Source organism: Brachycentrus maculatus, unplaced genomic scaffold, assembly GCF_059751285.1.
Source record: "Brachycentrus maculatus isolate JH-2025_06_01 unplaced genomic scaffold, ASM5975128v1 h1tg000326l, whole genome shotgun sequence".
In the NCBI taxonomy this organism is placed as follows: Eukaryota; Metazoa; Arthropoda; class Insecta; order Trichoptera; family Brachycentridae; genus Brachycentrus; species Brachycentrus maculatus.
In genome coordinates this window covers 2204798-2230629 of record NW_028281075.1, presented here as the reverse complement: position 1 = coordinate 2230629, position 25832 = coordinate 2204798, and the positions used below count along the sequence as shown (strand labels likewise).

The window sequence follows — 25832 nt, the reverse complement described above, 5'->3', positions numbered from 1 at the left end:
GGCCAATGACAACATCATTGATACTGACGAACTCAACCAATCTTTCTCTATTGTCATTGACTTGCCCACTGGTCACCATCACCAGTGGCCCAATTGATCGGTTCATTCCTATCGACTTGCGTTAAAACTCCCATCACCACTACAACGCGGTATTTTTTTTTTGAGAGAGACGTTGACTACTGGACAGAATCGTAGAAGAAATTTTGGGTGTCCCTAAGCGAAGTGAAATTATGAGAATTCCATAGTATTTGGAATATGCTTTTTCATTGAATTTTCACCATCCCAAAGAGCGCTTGTGCTTTACACGGAATTTTACTGTCAGGCAGTCCGGTTAGCATGAAAAAACGGATTATTTGCTTGTGCAATTGTCCCTCTTTCTCCGTATCGGTGAGCTCGTTCGGTGCACGATCACGGTGCGCGTAAGCTCGATCACGCTAAACTGTCGTAGTCCCTTTTCTTTGAAAAAAAACGGACTACCGGACGGTGAAATTCCGTGTAGTGCACAAGCGCTAAAAGGGCCTAATACTAAAAACCCAAAAGGTCGATTTATTTCGACCGGTAGAACGGAGCAGGCCTGAAGGTCAGATAATTTTAATATCCGAAGGGGTGGCGAATAAAGGTCCTCATGGCCGATTAATTTTACCGACCAACTTAAGATGCAGCAGTCGGCGTCAGTAAATTGTTGTCTGTTAGTATTATAGTATAATAATATAACACAGCGAATGTTAAAACAAAATATGTTGGGTCTTATGAAAAAAATATTGAAGATTATCATTTACATTTTTATTTTTTCTTTATAGGTACTTTATTGCACACATTACGTTCGAATAAAGAATCAGTTTTTCTTAAACATGTTTTTCTTTTTCTTGTTGACAGTTTACAACAGTTAAGCTGTGAATATGAATTGAATGCGGTAAAGCAAGTAATTAAATTGCTATTTGAAAAATTAAAATACAATATTTTAAGTATATCATGAGTTGTTCACCCCCAATTACGAATTTACCGAACGAAAAATCTGACCAGTGCAATCCTCCACCTAATCACAGATCATGTACCGATGGACAATCATGCCCGCCGAAAATGAACATATTTCCCTCCAAGCCAATTGTGAGTGTATACCATATAGAAATTTACATCAGTTGTTAAAATGACATCATTAATATAGTAATCGTATTGAGAATTTGTTGGCTCTCACTCGAAATGTAATGTATAGAATAAAATGTATATTCCATACGTTACATTTCGAGTGTAAATAAAAAACTCAACTTATTTTAATCTATTGTTAAATAATATTACAATAATAATTTTGGATAAATTATATGCCGCCATTTTCATAAAATACTGCCTCAAGGGTGCTTCACTGTGATAAAAATGGGAAAAGAAAATTATGGAAATGATTTAACAAACAAATGCGTTTTTTTCTAAAGAACATCTCACTCTCACTGTTTCTAACTGCGGGTGAAAGAACATGCCATGCCGTCCGTCCGCAACAGCAAAGGCACGTTCGCCAAATTTAGTGCTCTGGTTGCTCTGGCAAGATCATTTTACCCATTCCAGTTGTTGCAGCCGATCGAAACGTGAAACGTCTATCAACCGATTCGCGTGGCATGAACTCTTTGTATTACTCTGGAGCCGCATTATGTATTGATTTATACATAAACATAGTTTATACTCTACCTCTTCGGGAAAGCGTAATCAGTGCAGTTTGGAAAGTAATGTGGACTGAATTAAGAAATTCCAAAAATCGGTTTATTCTAAACAAAATTCCCGCCAGTACATAATTCTTAAAACAACTGTATATTTTACAACAAAGAATCATATTACACTAAAATTACATTGTAAAATCCCATTTTTAAAAAAGTTTATGCAGTATTTAAACTATAATTAAAAATAATGAAAACAAAAAAAATATTTTGAAATTAGACTTCTTATTTGACTCTCAAAGTATTTCCGTAATCGGGGTATGCGATTATTTCTTTGAAATTATCTGTTGAAAGAAAAAATGTCACATTTACTGTGATCTTCGATGTTATAAGTATTTTTAAAATTAATTTTAAATTAATGTTTTATAAATTACAACCACTAATAAGTGATACAAATAAACCTCAAACCTTCAGTGTGGCACATGACTTATGGGAGTAAAGCGCCATCTGCTTGTCTACTCACTTCGTGTGTGTGCGGTTTCAGCTCGTTGGCCAGGTAGTCCAGAATTCTGGTTATAAGTGAAAAATTGTTTTATTTTGAATTTTGATTGAAATATTACTAACAATTCGAGGTGAGTAAATGCATTATTTTATGCTGATATCTCTTTTTTTAATCGGTCACTTTGGCCTGTATTGTGGTCAGCCGGCTACCAATTTCTGAGTTGATGAAAAGTTTTAATTTACATATAAATAAAATTATCTTGCTATATTTAAACATGAAAACGTTGCTGGATGCGGTATTTTTATAAGTAGTGTGTTATAAAAAAAAATATCCCGCCACTGTCCCGCCTGAGCTTTCTTCTATTCCCCGAAGCAACTTTCTTCACGCCGTTAGATCATGCGATTCTTCATCTTATAGACGAGATGGGGGCGAAGAAATGTGGCGTGGTCTACATTTTTCTCTATTGGATATGAAGTCGTGTATCGGCAGATATATTTGCTATAATCCAACCCTTCAAATACATTCTCGTCCATTCCGAATATGTTATGTAACTCCTATTATAAGTTGCGAAATTTATATGGCTATTATTTTTGATAATTTTTGACAGGACGACTAATGTCAAAGTCGAAATGTCAAAAGACAAGTCCACGTACATGATTTGCTCCAAATAATTTATTTTTAAATTGCACTGTTCGTCAGTTAGTATTGCTCTTTAGTGACTGCATAGCATTAATATCATTCACGTTGCATTATCAGACGTGAAAATCGATTACATTAAAATTAATGAAAAATGTGTTAGATTTTTGCATTTTGTGTTTTTTTAGGATCTCAACTATGCAACTTCCAACATTAATACCAATATTTGCAACATAATACAGCAGAAATGAAATTTAATTAATAATGTTTTTTATTTAAATTAATAACGAATTTTATCCCTTACCACTCCTATGTCAAATGTTGCTCGACATCGTATTTATTACCCCAATTCCGATACAGAGTTTGACTCGACTCTATTATATGACGCAATTTCTAAAACAATATGCACTATAATGTTAATTAAAATAACCTTTAATTTTTAAAAAAAGGAAATCGATTAAGTGATTGGTTCTTAGTAAAAAAAATATGATAAGAGTGCTAAGGGTGAGAAATATGCTATTAGTAAAACAATTTTACCATTAAAAAAATATTTTAACCATTTTTTTTCATTAATTTTCAACAAAGCAAGTAATTAGTGTTTGCAGCTATAAATTTTTACTATTTTAAAATCATAGTTACAGTGAGATAAGACATTTAAATCAACAATGAAAAAATTTATTGTCATTCCATATTTTTTCTTCTCTATTATTTAATTCTTAAACTGGCCAAGGGTGTGACTGCAATTTGCTATCTTGAATATAACAGCCAAACAGATTATTAAATGTAAATTTAAGTGGTGAACTTTGGATCTTCCAAAGGTTTAATGTACAATGCCTAATCTATTAGAAAATTTAGCTGCTTTTAAAATTGTTTTAAAATAATCAATAAAATCATAAAAAATAGGTACAAAAAATAATATGAAACCTGATATGAAATTTTGCATAAGAAGAAGCACATCTGTGTCATAATTGTAAAATGTTCTATTCTCAGATACAATATTTGAGATGTACTTTTCAACCACAGCATATAAATGTAGATGAAATGGTTATTAGGTGTACTGAACAATAACAACTTGTGTAGTGAAAAGGTTTGTAAACAATACTGTGTTAAATAATACAATTATATTTCCAGATAATGGCAGCCCCTGCTTATGGTGATCTTGGTAAACATGCCCGGGATGTATTTGGAAAAGGATACCATTTTGGATTCCTCAAGTTGGATGTAAAGACCAAAAGCTCTTCTGGAGTAGAATTCAGTAGTGGAGTACAATCTATCCAGGAGTCTGGAAAGGTCAGCATTTTTATCTATATTTTTTGTGAACCTCTAAAATAACTCGTATTAAAAATTGACTTGTCCACTTCATAACCTCTTTCATATTGATTTTTTTTTTTTGGATAACAGGTATTCGGTAACCTAGAATCTAAGTACAAAGTAAAGGAGTACGGATTTACATTCACAGAGAAATGGAACACAGACAACATTTTGGCCACGGATATTACTGTACAAGATCAACTAGCCAAGGGGCTGAAACTTACTCTGGACTCTTCTTTTGCTCCTCAGACCGGGTAATTTCTGTCTTATATTTATGTCCGGTAACATTTGTAGGCATATAATGTACCATGTATTGTAACATGCAATATTGTAAACCCATTACAGAAGCATAACCGGCAAGTTGAAGACTGCCTATGTGCACGAGCTGTGTGCGTTGAATTGCGACGTAGAACTTGACCGCGCCGGCCCCATTGTAGATGCATCCGCCGTGTTCAAGTACCAGAACTGGTTGGCCGGATACCAGATGCGGTTCGACTCCCAAAAGGCTGCCATCACCAAGAACAATTTTGCTCTGGGCTTCTCCGGTAATGACCTCGTTCTCCACACCAACGTGTAAGTTCATCCATCAAACTACCTACTCGTTTCCTATTGCAATGATGAAAGCACTGCAAAATTTAGTTATAAAATAAATCATCCTTCGAGCCACATTTACTCGTTTTACAATGTCTTAAAATGTCACATGACTTTTGACCAAGCACTAATATATCGTAGTCGTACAGGAGAAACTAACCAACTAACAAAACGTACAATGTTCAGGAGGGCCATTTAAGTCACTTTTGCTATGCAATAAAATAAACATCAATGCAGTTAGTCATTTTTAACAAGTCAATATATTATACTTTTGAACTAGAGTTCAAAATCCTTTGGGATTTTATCAGGGAAATATTAAGCTAGTAAGATCTCATATAGTCAACGATCACGTTTTTGTAAAAAAATGCACTTGGTCACTTTCTCCTGTATGACTACGAAATGTGCAAATGTTTTAAATTAAAAAATATTAGTAAACTGTTTTGGGACTGTGCAAAATAAATAAATTATAACTGTAATACAAAAATATTATATTCCAGTGACGATGGACAAAACTTTGGTGGTTCCATCTACCAAAAGGTTTCCCAGAATTTGGACTGCGGGATCTCCTTGAACTGGACAGCCGGCACCAACAACACTCGCTTCGGCGTCGGTTGCAAGTACCAGTTGGACAGCGATGCCAGCCTTCGTGCCAAGGTTAACAATGCCAGCCAAATTGGACTTGGCTACCAGCAGAAGCTGAGAGATGGTAAGCTAATAGACTTCTCTTTAAAGCTTATTGCCCTATGTGCCCATTGTATCCGAAGACCAATAATAATAATTTTGGATTGTTTAAATAGTTCCATTTTTGTAAATAATCTCAAGTGCGCTTTGATGATAATACAGTACGAGTTAAGCAGTTGTAATATGTAAATATTTTAAGAGTTGTTTGTAAAGATGCCTCGATAATAAGGTACTGTGTGTTGTGTTTCCAGGAATCACGCTTACACTGTCTGCCCTGATCGATGGACAGAACTTCAACGGTGGCGGCCACAAGGTGGGCGTCGCTCTGGAACTTGAAGCCTAAGTGAAGTACTTACGGACGCCATGCAATGTTGTAGATACTTATATATTGTTGTCTTCGCATCTTTCCAACCATAATTATGTATAAATCACGGGAAACAGTCATCGTTTAATTGTTCTCTTTGTTAGGCCTGTATACTATTTGAATCGTCTAGTAGAAATTATGCTTATCGGTAAATTGAATGGCTCACACAGCGTTACGTTATATTGAGTTAGAACAAGAGGGGCCATCCTCTGCGCTGCCACCGCCACTACACGCCCCAGTCAAACTATCTTCCCGATTAAGGTGAATCTACCCATTGTATTGTACCCAGTGCCCCGAGCCTGCCAGTATTCCAGTCCCTGTAGTATCCTGTTACATTAATCATAGATAGTATTCCAGCAGCTGGTTTGTTTATAATTCACTTTAATTTTAATAAAGTTATCTCTTTATATGTTGTGTTTTTGTTCTACCTATAATATCTCAGATAAGAGCTAACCTACCTAACTTTAGAACTTTTTGACCTTTAACCGTTTCAAGTTGACACCAATCACAGCGTGAAAGAGAGACTTACTTGAGAAAAGTTGCACTGTCATTCAAACCTATTGAAATAACAGCAAATCTGCAAATGCATTTTTAAAACCACCTTTAAGTATTCTTCTTCTTCTAACCCTTATCCGTACCATGGTGCATAGGACACCGCATCGTATTGATATGCTCCAGGGTAATATTAAAGAAATATTAGAGTGTAAAATCACTCATATTTATTTTCACCCCCCTGGGAATCGAACCCGGGACCTCCAGCACGGTAGCTAAACATGCTATAAAAATATGTATTTCCTAACATAGACATCAAATGAAAATACAAGTCAGTTGCTAGCAAGTTGAGACTGTTTGATTTTCATCCGACAATGTAGTAACACCTATTGAAATACATATTATGTTATACCATGATTTATGAAAATACATTCTGGTAAAGTTTTGGAACCAACTGACAATAACAAAAAATTCATAACGTATTCGCAATCACCATAAGTAGATACCATAATAATAAAATAATAAAACCCTTATCCGCACCCCAATGGTGCATAGGGCACTGCTTCATATAATCGCAGTGGTATCTTGATCGTTTACACATAAAGGAAAGGTGATCAGGCCTCCGCTTCAGGTACCAGTCCAGGGTAATATTGAATAAATATTGCAGTGAAAGAATCACTTATATTTATTTGACCCCCCCGGGGATCGAACCCGGGACCTCCAGAACGGTAGCCGACCGTGCTGACCATTACACTATGGTGGCGGACAAAAACCACTGGAGATACCATTGTAGATGAAATTATTGATATTTGAGTTTACGCATTCACTGCCCATAAAATATTTTTGTGTCTGTACCCGACGGATTCTCCAGTTCTTTGGACGCGTTGCACGTGGCAACAAGGATAGCCTGGAATGGCTAGTTATGGTTTTTAGCCTGGAGGGGAAGAGAGGGAGAGGAAGATCCCCACACGATGGACCGATCAAATCAAGGCAGCAGCAGGAACCTCAGTGGTTAGAGCGCTAAGTGCACAGTCAAGGGATAACTGGGGAAGTGTCATTGCTTCCACAAGGGTCACAACCCTCAGCAATGAGGAATAAAACGGAGAAGAAGAAAATATTTGTAAAAAAATATTGTGATTTTTTTTTCTCTGTTTCAACTTTTATTACAAGGGGTCACATCTTTAGGCAACATGAGTATTGTGTTCCATATTTGACATACACAAAGTGGTAAGAGCTCTAAAAAATTGAAAATAAAAACTAAATAAAATCAAATATTTTATTCAATTAATTTTTATAAAAATATGTATAATACTTTAGTAAATATATACCTACAGTTTTAAGTAATCATGCCATTATAAAGAATATAACAATGTGTAAAACTTTAAAATTCAACCACGGTGACACTAAATATTATGCAATAATCTTTAAAAAATAAAATAAAGTGCTCCCAATAAATTTGACAATTTAAAAAAATATTGTTTATGCAAAACGATATGCTGAAAATATAGTTTCACTATAACTCTAAATAATCTTAACTAGTCTAGAACATATATGATGAATTACTGAATGTATAGAGAGAAGAAAATATTTATCTGGCCTCTAAGGTAGGTCAGGTTATTTTCAAAGAGTTTTGACTATTTGAAAAGTTCAGTAATATTTAAGTGGACAGGGGTATATTGACACCACCCTGTCAACTTTTTAAAGGGTTAAAGAAAAATAACAGGTCCAAAGAGTTCAATATTCTAATTTTATGGAATGTTTTGTAATATGAACATATGGTAGGTGTCTAAACTTGATCAAAACTCATATAAGTTAATTATTTATGAAACTCAGCGGCAGATTTGCCCTAAGAAGGCCCAGTAGGCTCGTGCCTAGGGCGGCCAGATATTAGGGGACGGCGAATTGAGACAAAAAGTCACACAAAGGGGCGGCTGATACTTAGTACATGGCCTAGGGCGGCCAAGACTGCAAACCCGCCACTGACGAAATATTTTTTCAATCATGAAACTGAAATAAATTGAGTTGATGCAATAGGTAAATGATGGATTATTTGAAACTCAATAGTAGTCAGGCACTGGTGCACAAGCGATCTTCACAAAGTCCTCATAACGTACTTGGCCATTATTGGAAACATTAGCTTCTCTGAAGATGTTATCCACCTGTAAATTTTATAAAAAAAAGTAAATATGGGTTTTAAATTTCATGTAATCCCAAACTTTGTACATATTAGCCACGATAAACTTAATTTACTGCCTACCAGTTTCATAACATTATTATGTTATTTATTTTACATACAGACAGAATTTTATTTTAAATGCGTGATTATACAAAACATAATATTTAAACAAAACAAATTTGTCACAATTTTTTTTAGTTTACAGGGGAAGAACTGTGTATTATTATATTTAATATAAGAGTCAATCTGTTTTCTCAATCTTCTTGTTCTTGTTCGATCTGTGCCTTTTCCACTTCGTGTTTAAAGGCGGGGACTGACCGGAGCATTTTGTGGTAACGTCAATCGCGGCGAGTGCTTCGACTATGGATGGAGCACTCGACTCGCTGTACTGACAATACAAATGCTCGCATCGTAACGTGTTACATTACGACGAAATGGCTCCGGTCAGTCCCCACCATAAGGTTCTAGAAAATCGCAGAGGTTCTGGCATGACAACTTTTGGTAAGTAGTAGTTCCTATTCATTCAATTCCATTTTACGATTTTGTCAAACAGTGGAAAATAATATTATTGTATCCTACAACTTATTAAATCAAGGGGATCGATACGAAGTATTTTCATAGATATTTGTAAAAAATCCAAAACTCCTTTCATAGAAATGAAATATGTATAGATTACCTCTCTGGAGGAAAGTCCCTCTCCCCAGTTTTGTAGAAGGTTACGGAGTTGTGATGCCGGAATAGTCCCACGACCTGAACGGTCTCCCGCTCGGAATGCATCCACCACCTGATGATGTAGACAATAGTATCTTACCACAAAGAATGTATTTCTAGAAATACAATGATTCTTAAAAATAATATTATTTCATGTAATAAAGTGAAGATTGCTATATGTACTCAAAACTATTCTTTTTGTGTACATTTATTGCACATATACATATTCTTATTTATTTGGATTCTTTTGTTATTGTGTTTACAAGTAAAATGTGAAAATTCAATATTTGATATAATTGGCTTAATGTCAATGTCAAAATGCCATGCATAATGTATATGTATATGTATATGTGAATGTGTTATTACATATACTTAATATATTTTTATGTAGTAATGATGTTCAAATTGTGATGCAAAAAAAAATCTTGCGCCCCAGATCTGAGAGGAGTGAAATAAATTTAAAAGGGATACAGATGAGGTAAGTGAAAGAGCTCAGGGTGAAGAACATTACCGTTATATGGGAAACGAAATAGAGAAAGCAACAATTGTTAGGCCTCTCGGGGAACAGCATAACAGTCCCTGAGATAAGAAGTTTCTCTTCACTGTTCACGATTTTTCCCACTCCCGCAAAAACCGACTGTACATGATGTTGTTAAACTGACCTCTTTTGGCAAATTTTCCGCACGGGAATGAACGTGCATGACCTCCAGGAAATCAGCAAAAGTCATTCGACCTTGTTTTCCCTTAAGGTAGCCAGTAAGCTCAGCTATAGTGGGTGATAGCCCCAGAGATCTCATGACCACCGTCAATTCATCGAGAGACCTAATTTGACCAGACCTTGCAAATAAATAGAAGCACTCCCTAAATTCTGAAAAAAATTTAAATGTCCGTTAGATCAAAATGTACAATGTGCATGAAAGAGAGTACTATTTTTTTTCAAGTGGCGGCATCTTCACAAATAACTTAAATATAAATAATTCATTTTTACAACATTTTCAGTGAGTCCAAATACTTGTTTACAAATCTGGATTATCTTCAATTAGGATTTATTGGACACACTCTCACTTAAACCAGCCGGTATGACGGTCGTAAGCCCTGTAAATGCCCAGAGTTTCATATTCATTCTTCTTCATCTTACATATTAATTTTTGTCAAAGAATAATGTAATTTAAAAAAATGTACTGCATTTTTATACAGTATGTACTTTAAACACACAAACACTATAATTTAAGACTTTACCTTGTTTTCTGTACTTAAGTAGACAATCTAAACAATGGAATTTTCATCTTTACAGTTTTCAGATGTTTGTTTAATAAAATTCAAGTACATATGGTTGAAGTTTTAAAATATCACCCAAAAACAGAATTTAAATGTGGTCATAAAAATTTGAGTCTGGTAGTCTGGTAGTACTTTCCTTTTACATGTATAGAAATTGAATTAACAAAACTAAACAAAAAAATAGTTTAAAAAATTAATATAACATAAACTCACCATCTATATCTTGCTCTTTAAAATAGCGTGCCTAAAAAACAAAATGCAATAAATATTTATGGTGTATGAAGAAAATTTCATTTTTCACGTGATTAACTTTTTAAAATGTAATAAATCTGAGGGACTAATTATTCATTGTTTATTGAAATGAATTCTTACCATTCTGTCAAAGACTATTTACAGCCTTAATTTAAACTTACTGAAATCTTTATATTGTTAGAATTTGAAAAAAATATAAATGTGTATCGATCATCTGAGTTTAGATAATATATTTTATAACAAATTCCAAAAGATTAAGATTACTGACGTCATCAAAATTCACAACAAAATTGAAACTTTATAAAGCTACACACACTCACACATAAGGATGTACGAACCACAGTTACAAACACAGTTAATTGGTTCAAACGAATGCATATGGCGCAACATACGTTTTTTCTCTACTGTCTATGGTACATCCCGTTCAGCTATAATTTAGGGGCGACGATCGACTTTACTGCCAACCTGGCGAAATGGCTCAAAATTAGATAAATAGCAAGCAAAGATTATATACTGATCGCAAGTTTACCTTTAGCCGCTGCGATGAATTGCAAACCAAAACGCGCCAGATGAACGTTGACGTTTGTGTCTGTTGTCCAAGAATAGAGTAATAAATTTATCGAATCTGGTCAGGCCAGGTCATATAATATTAAGATTATATTAAAATGTTTCTTTTTCCATTTATAGTCTTGAAATTGCTTGGAGTCACTGTTTATGTCTGCCATAATATGATGAAATTCATCCCTTTTTTATATTTCATTCACCCACTCGGTTCTATAACGGCGACGAAGCTGAAGTCTATGTGTCAGTTAAGAATTTTCTTAAAGTTAAAGATTATTAATTTCGATACGATATGAATTAACACCTCACAAAAACGTTACCGGGGAACTGCACAAATAGTGTACGCGCTTGGTACGTACTACATGAATTCGAATGTACGATTTTGTACATATATTGAATGTACATATTTGGACGACTCAAATTCGTACGAAAACGTATCCAATGTGCGCAAGGCTTTTAAGTCTTTGAAGTCTGTGATCGTAAAACAACTACCGTGCCGGAACGTATTACGCGAAGCCTTCGGAGGATCTTTCGTAAAACTGTATAATTTTTCTTTTCCACATGATGTATTCCATACAATGTTAAATTATATTCCTTCGGTGGTGTAGGGTAACTACCTCCAAAGCGAAACTGTTTATTTATTGGGGGGGGGGGATCCATACCGTGCCATATTACATTACAGTAAAAAAAAGTCCTTTTCTGACATATATACATATATTTTTATCCAATAATAACATTTATCTCATATTTACATTTATAATCAGCGCAGATATTACGCTTTTCACACTTTGCAAATCATTTGTTTTCGTATGTGTGTATGAACCAGCCGCTTGCCACATACTTGCTCAAAAAACTTATCTAGTAGAACGATTTTAATATTTATATTTGTATGGCCAAAATCGGCATTAATTGGACCTGTGAGTCACTCCACAAAAGATTGTCGAAGAGTTTGCATCCAAACCCATAGATTATATAGAATTCAAATGTCATTTTTCTTCTAGGATATGGTCTTTGGTCAAATTTATTTCACATGTCAAATTCGGAATAACATTCGGTATACAGTTTCAACAGAAGTTTAAAAAAAAGTATCACATAATATATGTTTACATAAATTGAACAGTAGTATCAAAAATCTACAATTAATATGAGTAGCTTCTGATGCATTTTTTACTATTTGAAGTTCCGTGTGTTGCGCACAACGAAATATCTTTGCGATCGTACTTCTTGTGTAAAGTGGATTTATATCATATCGTTTAAAATTAATGTCATTACGCGCAATCCTTAAGATAATCGTCGTACAATTAAGGTCATAATTTTACAATGGATAAAATTGTTGACAATTTAAACCCTCAAGTGTATGAAAAAGAAACAGAGAGACCATTATCAAATACAGATCAAGATGAAGATTTCGTTGATGAATTCGACAAGAGGGAAATATTTGATTTAATCCGAAATATAAATGACCCTGAACACCCCCTAACATTAGAAGAATTGCATGTAGTGGAAGAGAAGAATATATCCATTGATAATGCCGTTAACAACATTCATGTAAATTTTACTCCAACAATTCCTCACTGCAGTATGGCAACACTAATAGGACTCTCCATACGAGTTCTACTACTCCGAGCCCTCCCTTCCCGTTTCAAGGTGTCTGTAGAAGTGACTCCGGGAAGCCACGCATCGGAAGCAGCCGTGAATAAACAACTTGCAGATAAAGAGCGAGTAGCGGCAGCCCTAGAGAATAATAACCTCATTGAAATTATTAATCAGTGTACTAGTTTTTGTTAATACACATGCACTTCTAAACATTAGTGTTGTTTTCTCATTTAAATAGAATATAATTGGGCCTCAAATGCTATCTTATTTAATGATGTACTGTAGATTAAGTATTTAATTTGGTACCATGATGACATCTTTTTGAAATTGTTATAATATGATATCAGCACAGTAAAAAGGGCATTTTTTTATTATTAAATAAATGGATTTATATATTTATTACTACTCTTATTTTTCTTTTAATCTTTGTTTATTTGCTATGTCCTTTTGCCACATTTTTGACTTAATCTTGCACTTAAGGAAAAAACCATTGTCAACTAAAGTGTTAACTGTAATTGATAGATACGGTTTGGTTAACTTTGTTAATGTGCGGTTAACAAATATCCATTAGTTACAGATGCTAACAAATATCCATTAGTTACAGTTGCATGCTCCGGTGAGTTAAGTAGAATATATTGTCATATGATTAAATAAAGGCTGAAAATCTTTGTATATGATATTAGGTGTTCCGCTTATGCATCTATTAACTTCTAATGGAGTATGGCAGTACAGAGTACGTTTTAAACTTGCCAGTAAGTTTTAACCTCGAGATAGTATAGACATACAAAGGGTGCTTGTCCACTACCCGGAATTTTACCGTCCGGCAGTCCAGTTTTGAAAAATGAAAGCGACTGCGACATTAAGCGTAAACGTGTTCACGCACCGATCAAGAGCTCCGATCCAAATAAAGATGGACAAAAGCACAAGCCAATCATCGTTTTAAAACGCTCACTGACGTGGCGGACGGTAAAATTCCGTGTAATTCCATGTAGTGGGCGCACGCCCAAAGTCATCCAACACTTTTATTTCCGAATACATAAATTCAATAATTAATCCATAGAATGGATATTGCTCTACCATCCATGTCATATTAAATAATTTATAGAGATAAAACAGGTTCAGTTATAACTGATTCACTTCTCTATAAACATATAATATGTTTTTTTTTTTTTAATCTAAAGTTTAGCTGTTATTTGAGTAAAATGAATCAATAATGCAATACAGCAATGCAACTTTAGTGCCCGATACGGTTATTTCCAAGAAGTGCCTTCGCATAAACACGTGTTAAATGCGTCCCAACGACCTTGTCAATATATTGTAATATGTACTGATGTAATCTGTATTAAGTCGAATTCCAATAAAAATAAATCAACGGAATACAATAGACAGTGGCAGTCCAAGAACATGTGCTTACTCCAACTTCTATTTGTGCAATTCATTATTAAAGCTTCATGAAAAAATATCCTTGCAGTAAAAAAAACCCACTTAAAACTATTAAACGTTATGGAATACAGTGGCAAAATTTTAAACACCTAAAACACGCTAGCTACTACGATGCGATACGACATTACAAATACAAGCACTTTGTTTTGAATTTGAACAATATATTTGAAAAGGATCACTTAAACCAGCCTATGACGGTTGTACGCCCCGTAAATGCCCAGACTTCCATATTCGTCTTCATCTGTTGAGATGTCAAAAAATAATATAGTTTTATTCATGTATTTCTAAGCAAAAGTTCTTTTCAGAAAAAAAAAAACAAGTGATTAAAACATTTATCCTGATGTTTTTTTCTCTTTTATTAAAAAAAAATAAGGAACACAAGGTAAATCTGAAACACATTTATTTAACATGGAGCCATCAGACCAATTTTTCAGGAAACAATACTTAATTGCCATAATTAAGAATGAGTACTTTGTGATAATTTTATTGCTGTACAAGACCGTAAAGCATCTTCAGCACGAAGAGAAAGAAGACATGGCTGATGCGTCAATTCACCATATTCAGTCAACGAGAGCTCCAAGGCGATTGCTTTCTCCTCTTTATCTTGAATTGCAACTGCAGTCTACAAATAAGTAAAAAATATATAAATGTCTTAGCTAAGTCATTTCAGTTTTTTTTTTTCATTCACAGTGGACAATGTATTCAAATATAATGTTCTTATATAATATGAGATATTTGCATTTACCTTAATTCTTTCAAGACATTTTCCCAAGGCATCCTGTTTCTCATGAATGTAATCCATTAACGCAACTTCTTTGCAAGTATTGCAGATGCCATCAACATCCACACAACCGACACAATCCTTATTCGGACACCTGATCATGAAATACATTTTATATGAGTTGTTCATTATGTGAATTTTGTGTAGATTTTAAATTTTGGTCTACCAGCATTGTTTTGAGAAATTTCATTTAAATATTTAAAACTTAAAACTATGATTATGATATTTAAAATAAATAATAACAATGGGAAATAACATTTACAATGTTTTGTTATAACACCTTCATGATTAGAAGTCATGTCAACCATTTTATTTTAATAAAAAATTAATGAAATATTACGGTTGAAAATAAAGTAAGACTTCATAAATTTGGGAGTAATAAATTTATAAAAACCTTACTAGGAAATAAGTAGAAAGATTGAGTCTTAGATTACTTGATGCTAGGGTTTTGTGGAGGCGGAGTTGGCCAATGTTGACTGCAAGCGAGGCACCGACAGGTGAACCAGTAACGAGCCTGTAGTCCTTTTTGTCTAGTTTCTCTATCTGTCCCATAACCAGACTTTGCTCGGCCCCACTGGGGACCATAACTATCTCCCACAGCATATCCTACCGATACAGATCGTAACGCTTTAATAATTAATTTCTTTCCTAAAAAATATCTGCAAAAAACAAAAAAAAAATTGAGTACATTTTTAATGAGATGATGCTTAAAAATTAATAATTTTAATGTTTGAATCAAACACTAATTTAAGTCTACTAAAATGTTTATTTTATTTTTAAAACATAAAAACAAAAATTCTGTGACAATTGTTTCGCCTTGTTAAGGCATTTTCAAATTAATGTGATATTTTTAGAGATTGATAAAAATATTACCGTATGACTGAAGGACAACAATCGTGGTTGAAGAGTGACGCTGTAGGATAAAGTGCACACCCCAGCTCCTTTTCTCCGCGTAAACCACACACTTGGTGAGCATTAAACTGTAAAACTTGCAAATTAAACAGTAGAACACACCAAACCGACATTTCTTCTGGACAGACTGCAATATATAAAATTCAGCTTTAAAATATATCTTTATGTGTACATACATATTAGGCACATATATATATATATATATATATATATATATATATATATATATATATATATATATAATATATATATATATATATATATATATATATATATATATATATATATATATATATATATATATATATATATATATATATATATATATATATATATATTTGATTTTTCTATACTTACGAGAATTGTGAGATTGATCCTCCATATTATTCATAGATGTTTTTACGTCAGTGAAAAATGATGTTTTTTGAAGACATCTGGTTAAAAAAAGTGCCATAAGTGTTCTATTAACATAATCTTCTGGTTGACGCCGTTGCTCATGAGTTACCAAATTGTATACAGCATTGTGCTGAGACATTTTGAAGTCTTGGATATTAGAGTTTTCCTCTGTTGTAGGGCATCTCTTTAAATATTTATTGTATATTTTTATCACTTCACTTAAACTAATTTGTGTTACCATTCTGAATGCAACATAGCAAAGAATTGACATCCCGGAACCTAAAAAGATTTATTACTATGCAAACTTCATTACTTAAGCATCTATTATGAGATTTATCATTTATAAACTATTGTTTGACTGCAATGTTAGATTAGGTATTCAATGAAGTAAAACATAAAAGCCTATGAGTTTGATGATTAATATTTATCAACAATAAAAAATACCTATAAACAGGTCAATAAATTTGCATTCATATTGATGGTATGTAGTGATGGCTACTTGATAACATTTCTTCCCACAAAATGCAACAGCTGCACAATCAGGACATCCAATAGGTGCTTCCAAGCTGTAGAATTTTAAATATGATTACTATGAAATATATTTGAATAATATGTTTTTAACTACAACCCATACTATAGTTTTAAAAAAAAGGAAAATTCTACCTTTCAAAACAATTGTGGCAATTAGTTCCAAAATACTGTGGTTTAAGGCACGCTGCATATGGGTTTTCAACAATCAAATAATCTCCGATTTTGATATTTTCTTTAGCTGAAATAAATCTTCCCTGTATGATATTAGTAAAAAATATTTGTATCACAATCACATATATTAACGGTCATGCCACTAGAAAGAGGTAAATGTAGAACCATTACAAAAATCATTGTAGGTATGTCAAGTCCAATTAGCTTCATTGATACAATACAATGTGTACAATACAACATTCAGACATAAAGACGAGGCACCAACCTGCTCAAACGTTTCAGATATTTTTAGTAGTTTTGAGGCGCTTTTTATATGTTCATGTTCACTCCCTGATAGTGGAATATCTACAAATGTAAAGAATTTTTATTTTGCTATATTATGTTAAAAGTAAGGCATTTTTCAACTTTAACATAATTATAAACAAAATGTTACTTTTCTGACCACTATTCACACTTGATGATGCGTAGGGCACCAACTCAGATTGGCACAATGTAAAGTTCATCATTAACTATATGAAAGCAAGGTGATTTATGCTGAGATTTAGATTCTTGAATATAGGGTTGGAATTTATTGTATTTGATATTGGGTAAGTAAGTGAATAATATAGTGCTATTTGGGGAAGGAAATAGAATAGAGAAAAGAGAATAGCAGCAATGATTAGGGCACTCCAAATTGCATACCCATACTCGTACTTAAGTTTGACAATACTAATATGTACAAGACTCTTAAAAAAATTACAAAACTTATAAACATTTCTATAACTTTGGAGAATATTTTGGAAATATATAAAGTAAAAAATTACCTTCATTCATTCCGTATTCTGGCTGTATTTCCCCATCAATATTTATTTTCTTGAATTCCCCCAATATTTCTCCTAAATACTGTTTTAAGAAATCTGATAATGGACCTAGAAATATTATTATTTTATGAAAAAAAAATCATGAAACCCATATATATTTTTTTTTTGCCTCACATACCATGTTGAAGAGCTGCATTCAGATCTATTTTCATTAAATCTTTCTTTCCTTCTCTTAAAAGGCAATGAGCTCTCAAAAGTAATATTCTTTGCAACAAATTGTTTTCTTGAGAAGAGGAAGTTTTCATCTTCACATTTGCTGGAGCCCGTAGCAGAGCTTGGCTGCACTTTTCCCGACACTGTTGCCATTGTTTATCCTTCCAGAAGTTTTCCCCCTCGTTAAGTAATTTATTTGCAGTTTTTTCACATTTTCTTCGGTATACCTCTGTTACAGTAAATGTCTCCAAAATTTTTTTAAATATCTGAAAATGTACAAATTTGTTTTACCTTTAAATTAATTGACAGTGAAAAATCTCAAATATAATTTTATTGAAAATCAAAAATTATTTGTTCCACTTATTTTAAAGACAAATTTTGTACCTACTTATTTCAACATTACTTAGAAAAATAGTAGATATCGTTAGGAGGCACTATAATAAAGTAATCTATGTAATGATTTGTTACAAGGAAGTTATTATTCCGTTGAGAAGTACAAGTTGGCGAATATAGTTGTAAAAAGAAGCAGAGGAAGACTGAGGAAAATTTGGCACAATCAAGTATGTCAAACACTTGAAAGCGGCCGGGTCAGGAGTTGTCGGGTATGTATGAGGAGATGCATGAGTGGAAGAAGCGAAGAATGTTTGCAAAGACAGAGTGGTGTGGCGTTCGTTTCTCTCTGCCTACCCCTGCGGTGAAGCGGCGTATGGGTTAGTTAGTTACTTAGTTAGAGAAGTACAAAAACATGGTACTATGTTTTAACCAATGCTTACATCTTCTTGTTTTACCAATGATTGGATAAATTCTTCCCCATGTAATGGTTTTATCCACATATCTCCAACCCATTCCCTTATTCTTGTATTAGTTGAAATGTTCTCAACCAAAGAGCCAAAAAATCCACGAGCGTCTTCTTGAATTGTTTTTACATTACAAAGCGAAATTGCTTTAGGATCGCTATCTTTTTCCATTTTAATAGGGAGGCATAAAAAATATTTTTTGAGTAATTTTTCTTTTAATAACTGAAAGAAAATAAAATATTCAAGACATAACATAATGGAGTTCTAGAATTCACATAAAATACAAATAAGAAATTATTATATGTATTGAATTATTTTATAAAGGTACTTAATTGAATCGTTTTAAAAAATACCTTACCCCGTCCGCGTCCAACACTGCATCAAATTGATGTAATGGTAGGTAAGTTGATTGTTAATTATATGAAGGCAAGTTAATCAGTGTTACGCTTTAATATTTAAAAAAATATTTTTTAATATATATTTTTAAATATAATTATAAGGATTGATTCCCATGGAGGTCAAAATAAATGTGTTTTTTTTTTATTTTATAAAAAAACATTTAATTTGGCCTCCATGGGAATCGAACTCTTCAGCCTTCAGCGCCCACTTTAATCCAAACGCGATAACTACTACACTATAGAGGCAGATAATAAAATAAATAGGTATCTAATAATAGAATGACATTTATTTATTCATGTTTCAAATAGAAGAGTATCAATATACTTAATAAATAATAAAGATGAGGTATTTATATTCCGATCGTAATGTTTCATCCTAGTATTTTAACCTGCAGTTTTACTCACATTTGCATATGATAATCCAACAATAATTCATTAACAGGCCTATCTTTAAACACGATATAGTAATTCATTGCTGATTTACATTAAATCGAAATATTACAAATTTGCTGGAAGCAGAATGTACGACGATGTGACTCTAAATATGACTCGAGGCGGGCCGTGGCGTGCGTTTCTCCACTTCACAAATTTGATTCTAAAAATACGCATCGAGCACGCTGAAATCTTGTAGTTATTTTTAAATAAATAAAAAAAATAGGAGCAAAATAGAATTTATTGAAGTTTTCCTATTATAACATACAAATAAAAATTACGAGTCAACTATCTATAACAATTATATCAATCGACTATAATCTGAGAATCACAATATGACTGATCTAAATAAAATATTACATAATTTTCGCAATTATAACTCATTATATTTCACTATGTGGTACCTTTGATTTTTTAAGGTTAACATTAAAAAAAGTATTTAAAAAATCTGTAACGCATTCATCGTAAGAGAAAACATCCAAAAATAATTCAAAACACGCATAATGCCTAAAGAGTAACTGCTGTTTTTTTGGTTTACCGATTTAGATAGTATTCTTTGATTTTTCTTCGTTTGTTTCTTTCGAAATGTTTATATTTTTGTCATATATTAGTTGGAATAAAATATACAATTCGCGATCAAATCTGTGAGCGTGAGTGATCGAATCCAAAAATCGAATTAAGTAACGAGTTCTTAGAAGTAATTCTTAATTCGGTTTTTCGATTAGATTGCCATTCACCAATCTCGTTTTTCTAATGTATCCTTCAACGGGTACTGTATCGTATTGAGTTATCTTGATCGTCATATACATGAAGGGAAGGTGATCGCTCCTGCGCTTCAGTGACCGTTCCAGGGTAATATTTAATAAATATTATAGTGTAAAATCACTAATATTTATTTTCACCCCCCCCCCTCTGGGACCTCCAGCACGGTAGCTCAAACACGCTAACCATTACACCACGGAGGCGGACAAATTTTAAAAAATGTACATAGGTATATAATCTTTGATCGTGATATTATACATATTCGTTTTCATACTACACCATAACTATAGACTAGTCTATTTCAAAATTAGATTTTCATTATTGTTAAAACCGAAAATCCAGACTCGCGCGTGTATGCCGTTAAATTCAGTATAGAAAGTAGGAGTGCTCTTACTTTCTCAGTATTTTCCTATTGATTAATAATAAAGCTAAATTGCTAGATTTGCCAAAGTAGAGATGTGACTAATTGGTAACCGTTAATTTTTAGGTTACCCGATTACGATGGTATTCGTTACTTTTTTCGGTTTATATTTCTTTCTGGCGTTTTTGGTATTAAATATATTGAGTACTAGAAATACATAATACAAAGCCATTTGTGGACTGATCGGCTTTAAATAATCGAATCCATAAAGCGCATTAAATAATGATTTTTTTCAAAGGGTTAATTATTTAATTCAAAAGCCCGTATCTCCTTCGAAGTCGCGAGTTAATTGAAAAAAATTGTATTAGAATGAGTATATTTTTAAAATTATTTTACGACTGATTACAGTTAAAGGGTTGTAACTGACATATTATTTTATATATCCTAGTTACCTAGGTTCAGACAAATTATTATTACTCGTACCTTTTTAGAAATCTCGGACATTATAACAAAGTCTATAAAAAATATAATTTCCAATGACAGTAAGTAGAAATTTGGATTTAAATATTGCTTGTACTTTCTCTATGCTTTTTTTCTAATATCTTTTTTTAATTGCCTAACGTCCAAGTGACTTTGAAATCTAGCTACGGCTTATGCAACACCGCTTATCATGACCCTACTCAGGCTTCAACATTTAAAGTTTTATAGCCTTTCCCTACTCGTGAATGGATTTACTCTATATGTTTAAAGTTACAATAATTACATGTAATTCATGAATGCTAGGCAAAAACACTCGCTGCTTCTAATCTCTATTTTAGAAGATAGATATGAAACAATATCACAAATATTCGTACCAATTTTAAATATTACATTTTTTAATCCATAATGCATTTAGCGGAAATCGAACCCGCAACGCCAGATTTGCAGTAGAGTTTACCTGACTACCCACGGTGTTCAAGAAACATCGATTTGACCATTAGTACCTATCGCCATCAGTGCAAATGATTGATTTAAGTTTTCTGACCAATATCAGATGTGAATATTTAGCTTTACTAGCAGTAAATGTTTTTTTTTAAATACTGTTTTTCGTTATATTAAAAATAATTGTTCACAACTTTTATACAATGGACATTTACGTGCATATGTAATCAAACAGATTGATATGTTAATTTAAGTCCTTCAGTTTAAATCAGTTGTGAAATTTAGATTTTTACGTGGTTTTTGCCACTTTGCTGGTGAATAAGTTATGATTACTTATTTATTTTTTTTACAAAAATGTTAATAAAATTAGTATATAACCACTCACCGAGATTTTTACGTCTACCGGTTTCGAGACGTACCCGTCTCTTCGTCAGGACAATCACTAACACAGCATGCAAACAATACTACCCTTCACCACCATAGCACCATTTACACACTCAAAACTACACAAATTGTCTAACACATGCGATTTTTGGTCGACCCGAAGACCAACATGCACTATAGTTTTCAATACAGACATGCGTTACGAGCCGAGGTTAAACGTATATTAATATACGTTTAACCTCGGCTCGTAACGCATGTCTGTATTGAAAACTATAGTGCATGTTGGTCTTCGGGTCGACCAAAAATCGCATGTGTTAGACAATTTGTGTAGTTTTGAGTGTGTAAATGGTGCTATGGTGGTGAAGGGTAGTATTGTTTGCATGCTGTGTTAGTGATTGTCCTGACGAAGAGACGGGTACGTCTCGAAACCGGTAGACGTAAAAATCTCGGTGAGTGGTTATATACTAATTTTATTAACATTTTTGTAAAAAAAATAAATAAGTAAAAATGACTAACCACAAAGTAAATGCTTTAAATATTAATAATATTGAGAAGTTATGATTGGTCTAATAAATACTAAATGCGTTGGTGGAGCACAAAATGACCCTTTTATTAACCATTATCAAACCTATCCTGGGCTTCCCTTGTTTATTAGGCCATACATTATTAGGTCTAAAATACTTAACGTTTTTACGATTTGTTTTAAAGCACTTATTCAACTTGCTGTCACAGTGCAAAAAGAAATTCTAAGAATATATCTATAAAATGCAAAATAACTACATCCGGTTCTCTTGTCCACAGCCTAAAAATTCTAAGCAAAGTATACCTGAATTTGGCTTGGGTATAAGAGCCACCTTCAAATTTTTATTGCTAATCGACTGCAGTGTAATGGTCAAAAAATGAAAATTGTATGCCTACATCTCCTGGCGTTGATATAAGTGCCAACGTCAAAGCAGTCAGTAAGTTGAGAAAGGAATGAGTTTTTTCTTCTTTTCAATACATACATCATTTAGGTTTCAAGCGTGCTAGATGGTAAATACTATAACATACTGCACATACTCCTTCTCTTTAAACCCTTATCCGCACCACAATATTGCATGGGACACTGCATCATACACTACGGAGGCGGACAAAACATACGCTACACTGCACATACGCTATTCCATAATTTATTCACATATACATTTTTATTTACTTATCCCAAGCAAAACTAATTTAAAGATTGTTTTAAAATAATGTAATTAATGGTAAATCGATTATGAGACTCATGGAAAAAATGCTTTATTAACCAAAATTACAATTAATGTTACAGTAGAACGTTTTTCAAATGTTCAAAGTTACAAAATCTCATATTATTGTATCATCTGCTCTTCCATCACACTTGCCATCCACTCTGGTTCCTTGGCTGCAATTTTATCAATTATACTGTTCACTTGGTAACACAGGCTCTGTATCTGCCGGTCCCATTGGGGCAACACTTCCCGAGCTGGAAATAACAAATAAATAAACTTCAACGGCTGTTCATAATTTAACATACACTATTTCGTATATATATCTTTCAACTTGTATAATTTGAGTCTCAAATGTAGACGATTTACTGTATGGGGTGTTTTGTAAAGTCAATTATGAAATATCAAGTTTTTTATTTATTTATGTATTCTTCAACAACAACAAAAAACTTACTCTCAAAATGGACAATAGAATCAATTTGGTCTATGTAACCATTCATTCTTCCTTCTGTAATCATTTGGCTTGCGATTCTTTCAGCCTTTGTAGGGGGTATTTCCAACAACGCACCCAGTTCCTCAAATGTTATGTTATTGTACAACTTACTCGCTGATAGCAAATTGTGCTCAAATACGGCACGATCTAAGATTGGTGATCCATCCACAGTACTGGCCTAAAACATATAAATCTGTTAAAAATTCAATGTATAAAACTTAAAGGTTTACTATTTATGTTATGGAACTGATATATATACTTTTTGGTGATTTTGCATCAATGCCTCAAATTCCTGTAGTTCTGATCTTCTAATTATTCTGTCTAAATACATTTTTTCCAGGATTGAATAAGCGGGTAGTTGTTGACATCTTTCATCTTTGAACAAAGTAGCGAGCATTCGAGATCTTTGCTGTCCTATAAATAAATAACAATAATTATTAACAACAATAAGCAAAAAGTAGTTGCTATGAAATAAATAATAATAATATAATAATAGTCACCAGCTGATGCCAAGACGGTGCATATAAGTGCATTACGGAGACAAGTCATTCTTTCATCATCGTGTATTATTGTACGGTATGAAAGCTCATTGTACCTTTGGGCAGCTTCAATAAACTTTCTGAAAGATAATTTAAGGATCAACTGCCACACATTGAAGATGGACTTAATTCTTGTAACAATATTATTTGCCTTTCTAAAACAATATTTGAGATTAAAAATGAATAAAATTCATACAAACCTTCTATAATCTAATACACGTGCGTAGCATACTTTATAATAGATTTGTAACTGCTCATTGCTACTTTCAGCCTGAAGAAGAGAGGCTCGATTAACAAAAGCTTCTGCTTGGACTGGATCATCATCCTCCAAATAAAGTCGTGCTATTTTCAAATAAGTCTCTAGTTTATAATCCACAGAATATTGTCTGGAAAAAAATTAAAATTAAATATTTTTATCTATTTAATAATTATGAAAAAAATCATTAGTTAAAAAAAAAATTAATGAGATAAAACAAATAATATATATTTTTTTAAATGTCATAATTAACAAAGTGACTTTCTGGGGATATAAAATTGAGCAATCATAAATAATTTATTTTTTACTTAGTAAATACCACTATTTCTAAGAAAGTTTCAAAGAAATAGTGGTATTTACAAAGTAAAACTTTAATTAAAAATGCCAAAACAATTAATGAAAAAAACTTACTTCTGTCCAGTTTCAAGTGGTATTCCTACGAGAACATTGGCTGCTTCTTTCCAATTTTGATTTCTTTCATAAATATCAGCAAGATGTTGCCGAATACTGGCAACCTGTTCTTCAAAAGATATCACTCTCGGTTGAACTTTATCCAATGTGTAGTGAGACACTTCCTTCGATACATCATCAGGTAAGAGCGTGAGGTGAGTGCTAACATCTGTTAGGAGCTGCCTCGATATTACCAGGCTTACATTTTCATTGACAACTAAAATATAAAATTATTAATTAAACAATTAGATTACTTTTCTTTTAAATAATAAATTAATAATAAATCGACAACCTAACTTACTTGCTTCTATAAATACTTTGAGGGTCTCTGTTAATTCTTCGTAAGGATTTTCCAACAAATCGATAAGAATATTTCGGTATCTGCAAATTTAGTAATAAAGCGATATAAACATGTACACATTTTATTCTTAGTTACGTTTCGTATTAAGTATAAGTATTTCATACTTCTCAGCCTGATCCTTGTGAGAACTGCAAGAATTTCCTAACTCATTCAGACTTTGGCGGACATTCACAAGGGACATAGGCATTTTATAATGCTGAGTATTAATATTAAGGGATCAAAGGTATATTTTACAGCCAATAAACAATATTATCGACAGTGGTAACCACACAGACTAAATAATCATACAGTCACTGACAGTCACAAAATACTACAAAAACCGACAATAACGGCCCGACTCGTGACAGAAAATACACAGATAATGAGAAATTTGCATACATCATAGATAATATAGTAAATATTAACTAT

General features: G+C 32.9%; 5 protein-coding genes across 7 annotated transcripts; 2 read left to right on the top strand and 3 right to left on the bottom strand.

Annotated features, from left to right (window-relative positions):
• Window positions 1-917: 917 nt before the first annotated feature.
• On the top strand, window positions 918-6135 carry LOC148304275 (voltage-dependent anion-selective channel-like). Of its 2 annotated transcripts, none has more exons than XM_088268660.1 (6): window positions 918-1107; window positions 3913-4071; window positions 4183-4346; window positions 4438-4665; window positions 5181-5389; window positions 5616-6135. In XM_088268660.1, exons 1-6 carry the CDS (start codon window positions 973-975, stop codon window positions 5705-5707), a joined length of 987 nt encoding a protein of 328 aa, XP_088124786.1. In that variant the 5' UTR covers window positions 918-972; the 3' UTR covers window positions 5708-6135. The 2 variants fall into 2 exon arrangements, with proteins under 2 accessions (XP_088124786.1, XP_088124788.1); XM_088268662.1 differs by lacking the exon at window positions 918-1107 and adding an exon at window positions 2174-2275.
• A 1347-nt stretch (window positions 6136-7482) lies between these two features.
• Window positions 7483-10979, bottom strand: LOC148304274 (calmodulin-like protein 4). The gene is made up of 5 exons (XM_088268663.1): window positions 10758-10979; window positions 10599-10629; window positions 9770-9975; window positions 9073-9180; window positions 7483-8379 (listed from the first exon to the last, which is right to left on the bottom strand). The coding sequence occupies exons 1-5, from the start codon at window positions 10758-10760 to the stop codon at window positions 8278-8280; spliced, it is 450 nt and encodes a 149-aa protein (XP_088124789.1). The 5' UTR covers window positions 10761-10979; the 3' UTR covers window positions 7483-8277.
• A 1232-nt stretch (window positions 10980-12211) lies between these two features.
• Window positions 12212-13194, top strand: galla-2 (MIP18 family protein galla-2). The gene has a single exon (XM_088268618.1). It carries the CDS (start codon window positions 12519-12521, stop codon window positions 12984-12986), a length of 468 nt encoding a protein of 155 aa, XP_088124744.1. The 5' UTR covers window positions 12212-12518; the 3' UTR covers window positions 12987-13194.
• A 1426-nt stretch (window positions 13195-14620) lies between these two features.
• On the bottom strand, window positions 14621-20096 carry LOC148304272 (protein-lysine N-methyltransferase SMYD4-like). 2 transcript variants are annotated; one of them, XM_088268524.1, is made up of 12 exons: window positions 19642-20096; window positions 18815-19060; window positions 18007-18307; window positions 17832-17936; window positions 17294-17373; window positions 16990-17111; window positions 16771-16892; window positions 16288-16605; window positions 15892-16057; window positions 15453-15677; window positions 14983-15112; window positions 14621-14859 (listed from the first exon to the last, which is right to left on the bottom strand). In XM_088268524.1, exons 2-12 carry the CDS (start codon window positions 19007-19009, stop codon window positions 14695-14697), a joined length of 1929 nt encoding a protein of 642 aa, XP_088124650.1. In that variant the 5' UTR covers window positions 19010-19060; window positions 19642-20096; the 3' UTR covers window positions 14621-14694. The 2 variants fall into 2 exon arrangements, with proteins under 2 accessions (XP_088124650.1, XP_088124649.1); XM_088268523.1 differs by lacking the exon at window positions 19642-20096 and adding an exon at window positions 19197-19265.
• Window positions 20097-23352: 3256 nt separating this feature from the next.
• Window positions 23353-25778, bottom strand: CSN4 (COP9 signalosome subunit 4). The gene is made up of 8 exons (XM_088268530.1): window positions 25529-25778; window positions 25365-25444; window positions 25025-25280; window positions 24558-24743; window positions 24319-24437; window positions 24078-24232; window positions 23780-23996; window positions 23353-23582 (listed from the first exon to the last, which is right to left on the bottom strand). The coding sequence occupies exons 1-8, from the start codon at window positions 25609-25611 to the stop codon at window positions 23449-23451; spliced, it is 1230 nt and encodes a 409-aa protein (XP_088124656.1). The 5' UTR covers window positions 25612-25778; the 3' UTR covers window positions 23353-23448.
• Window positions 25779-25832: the final 54 nt, after the last annotated feature.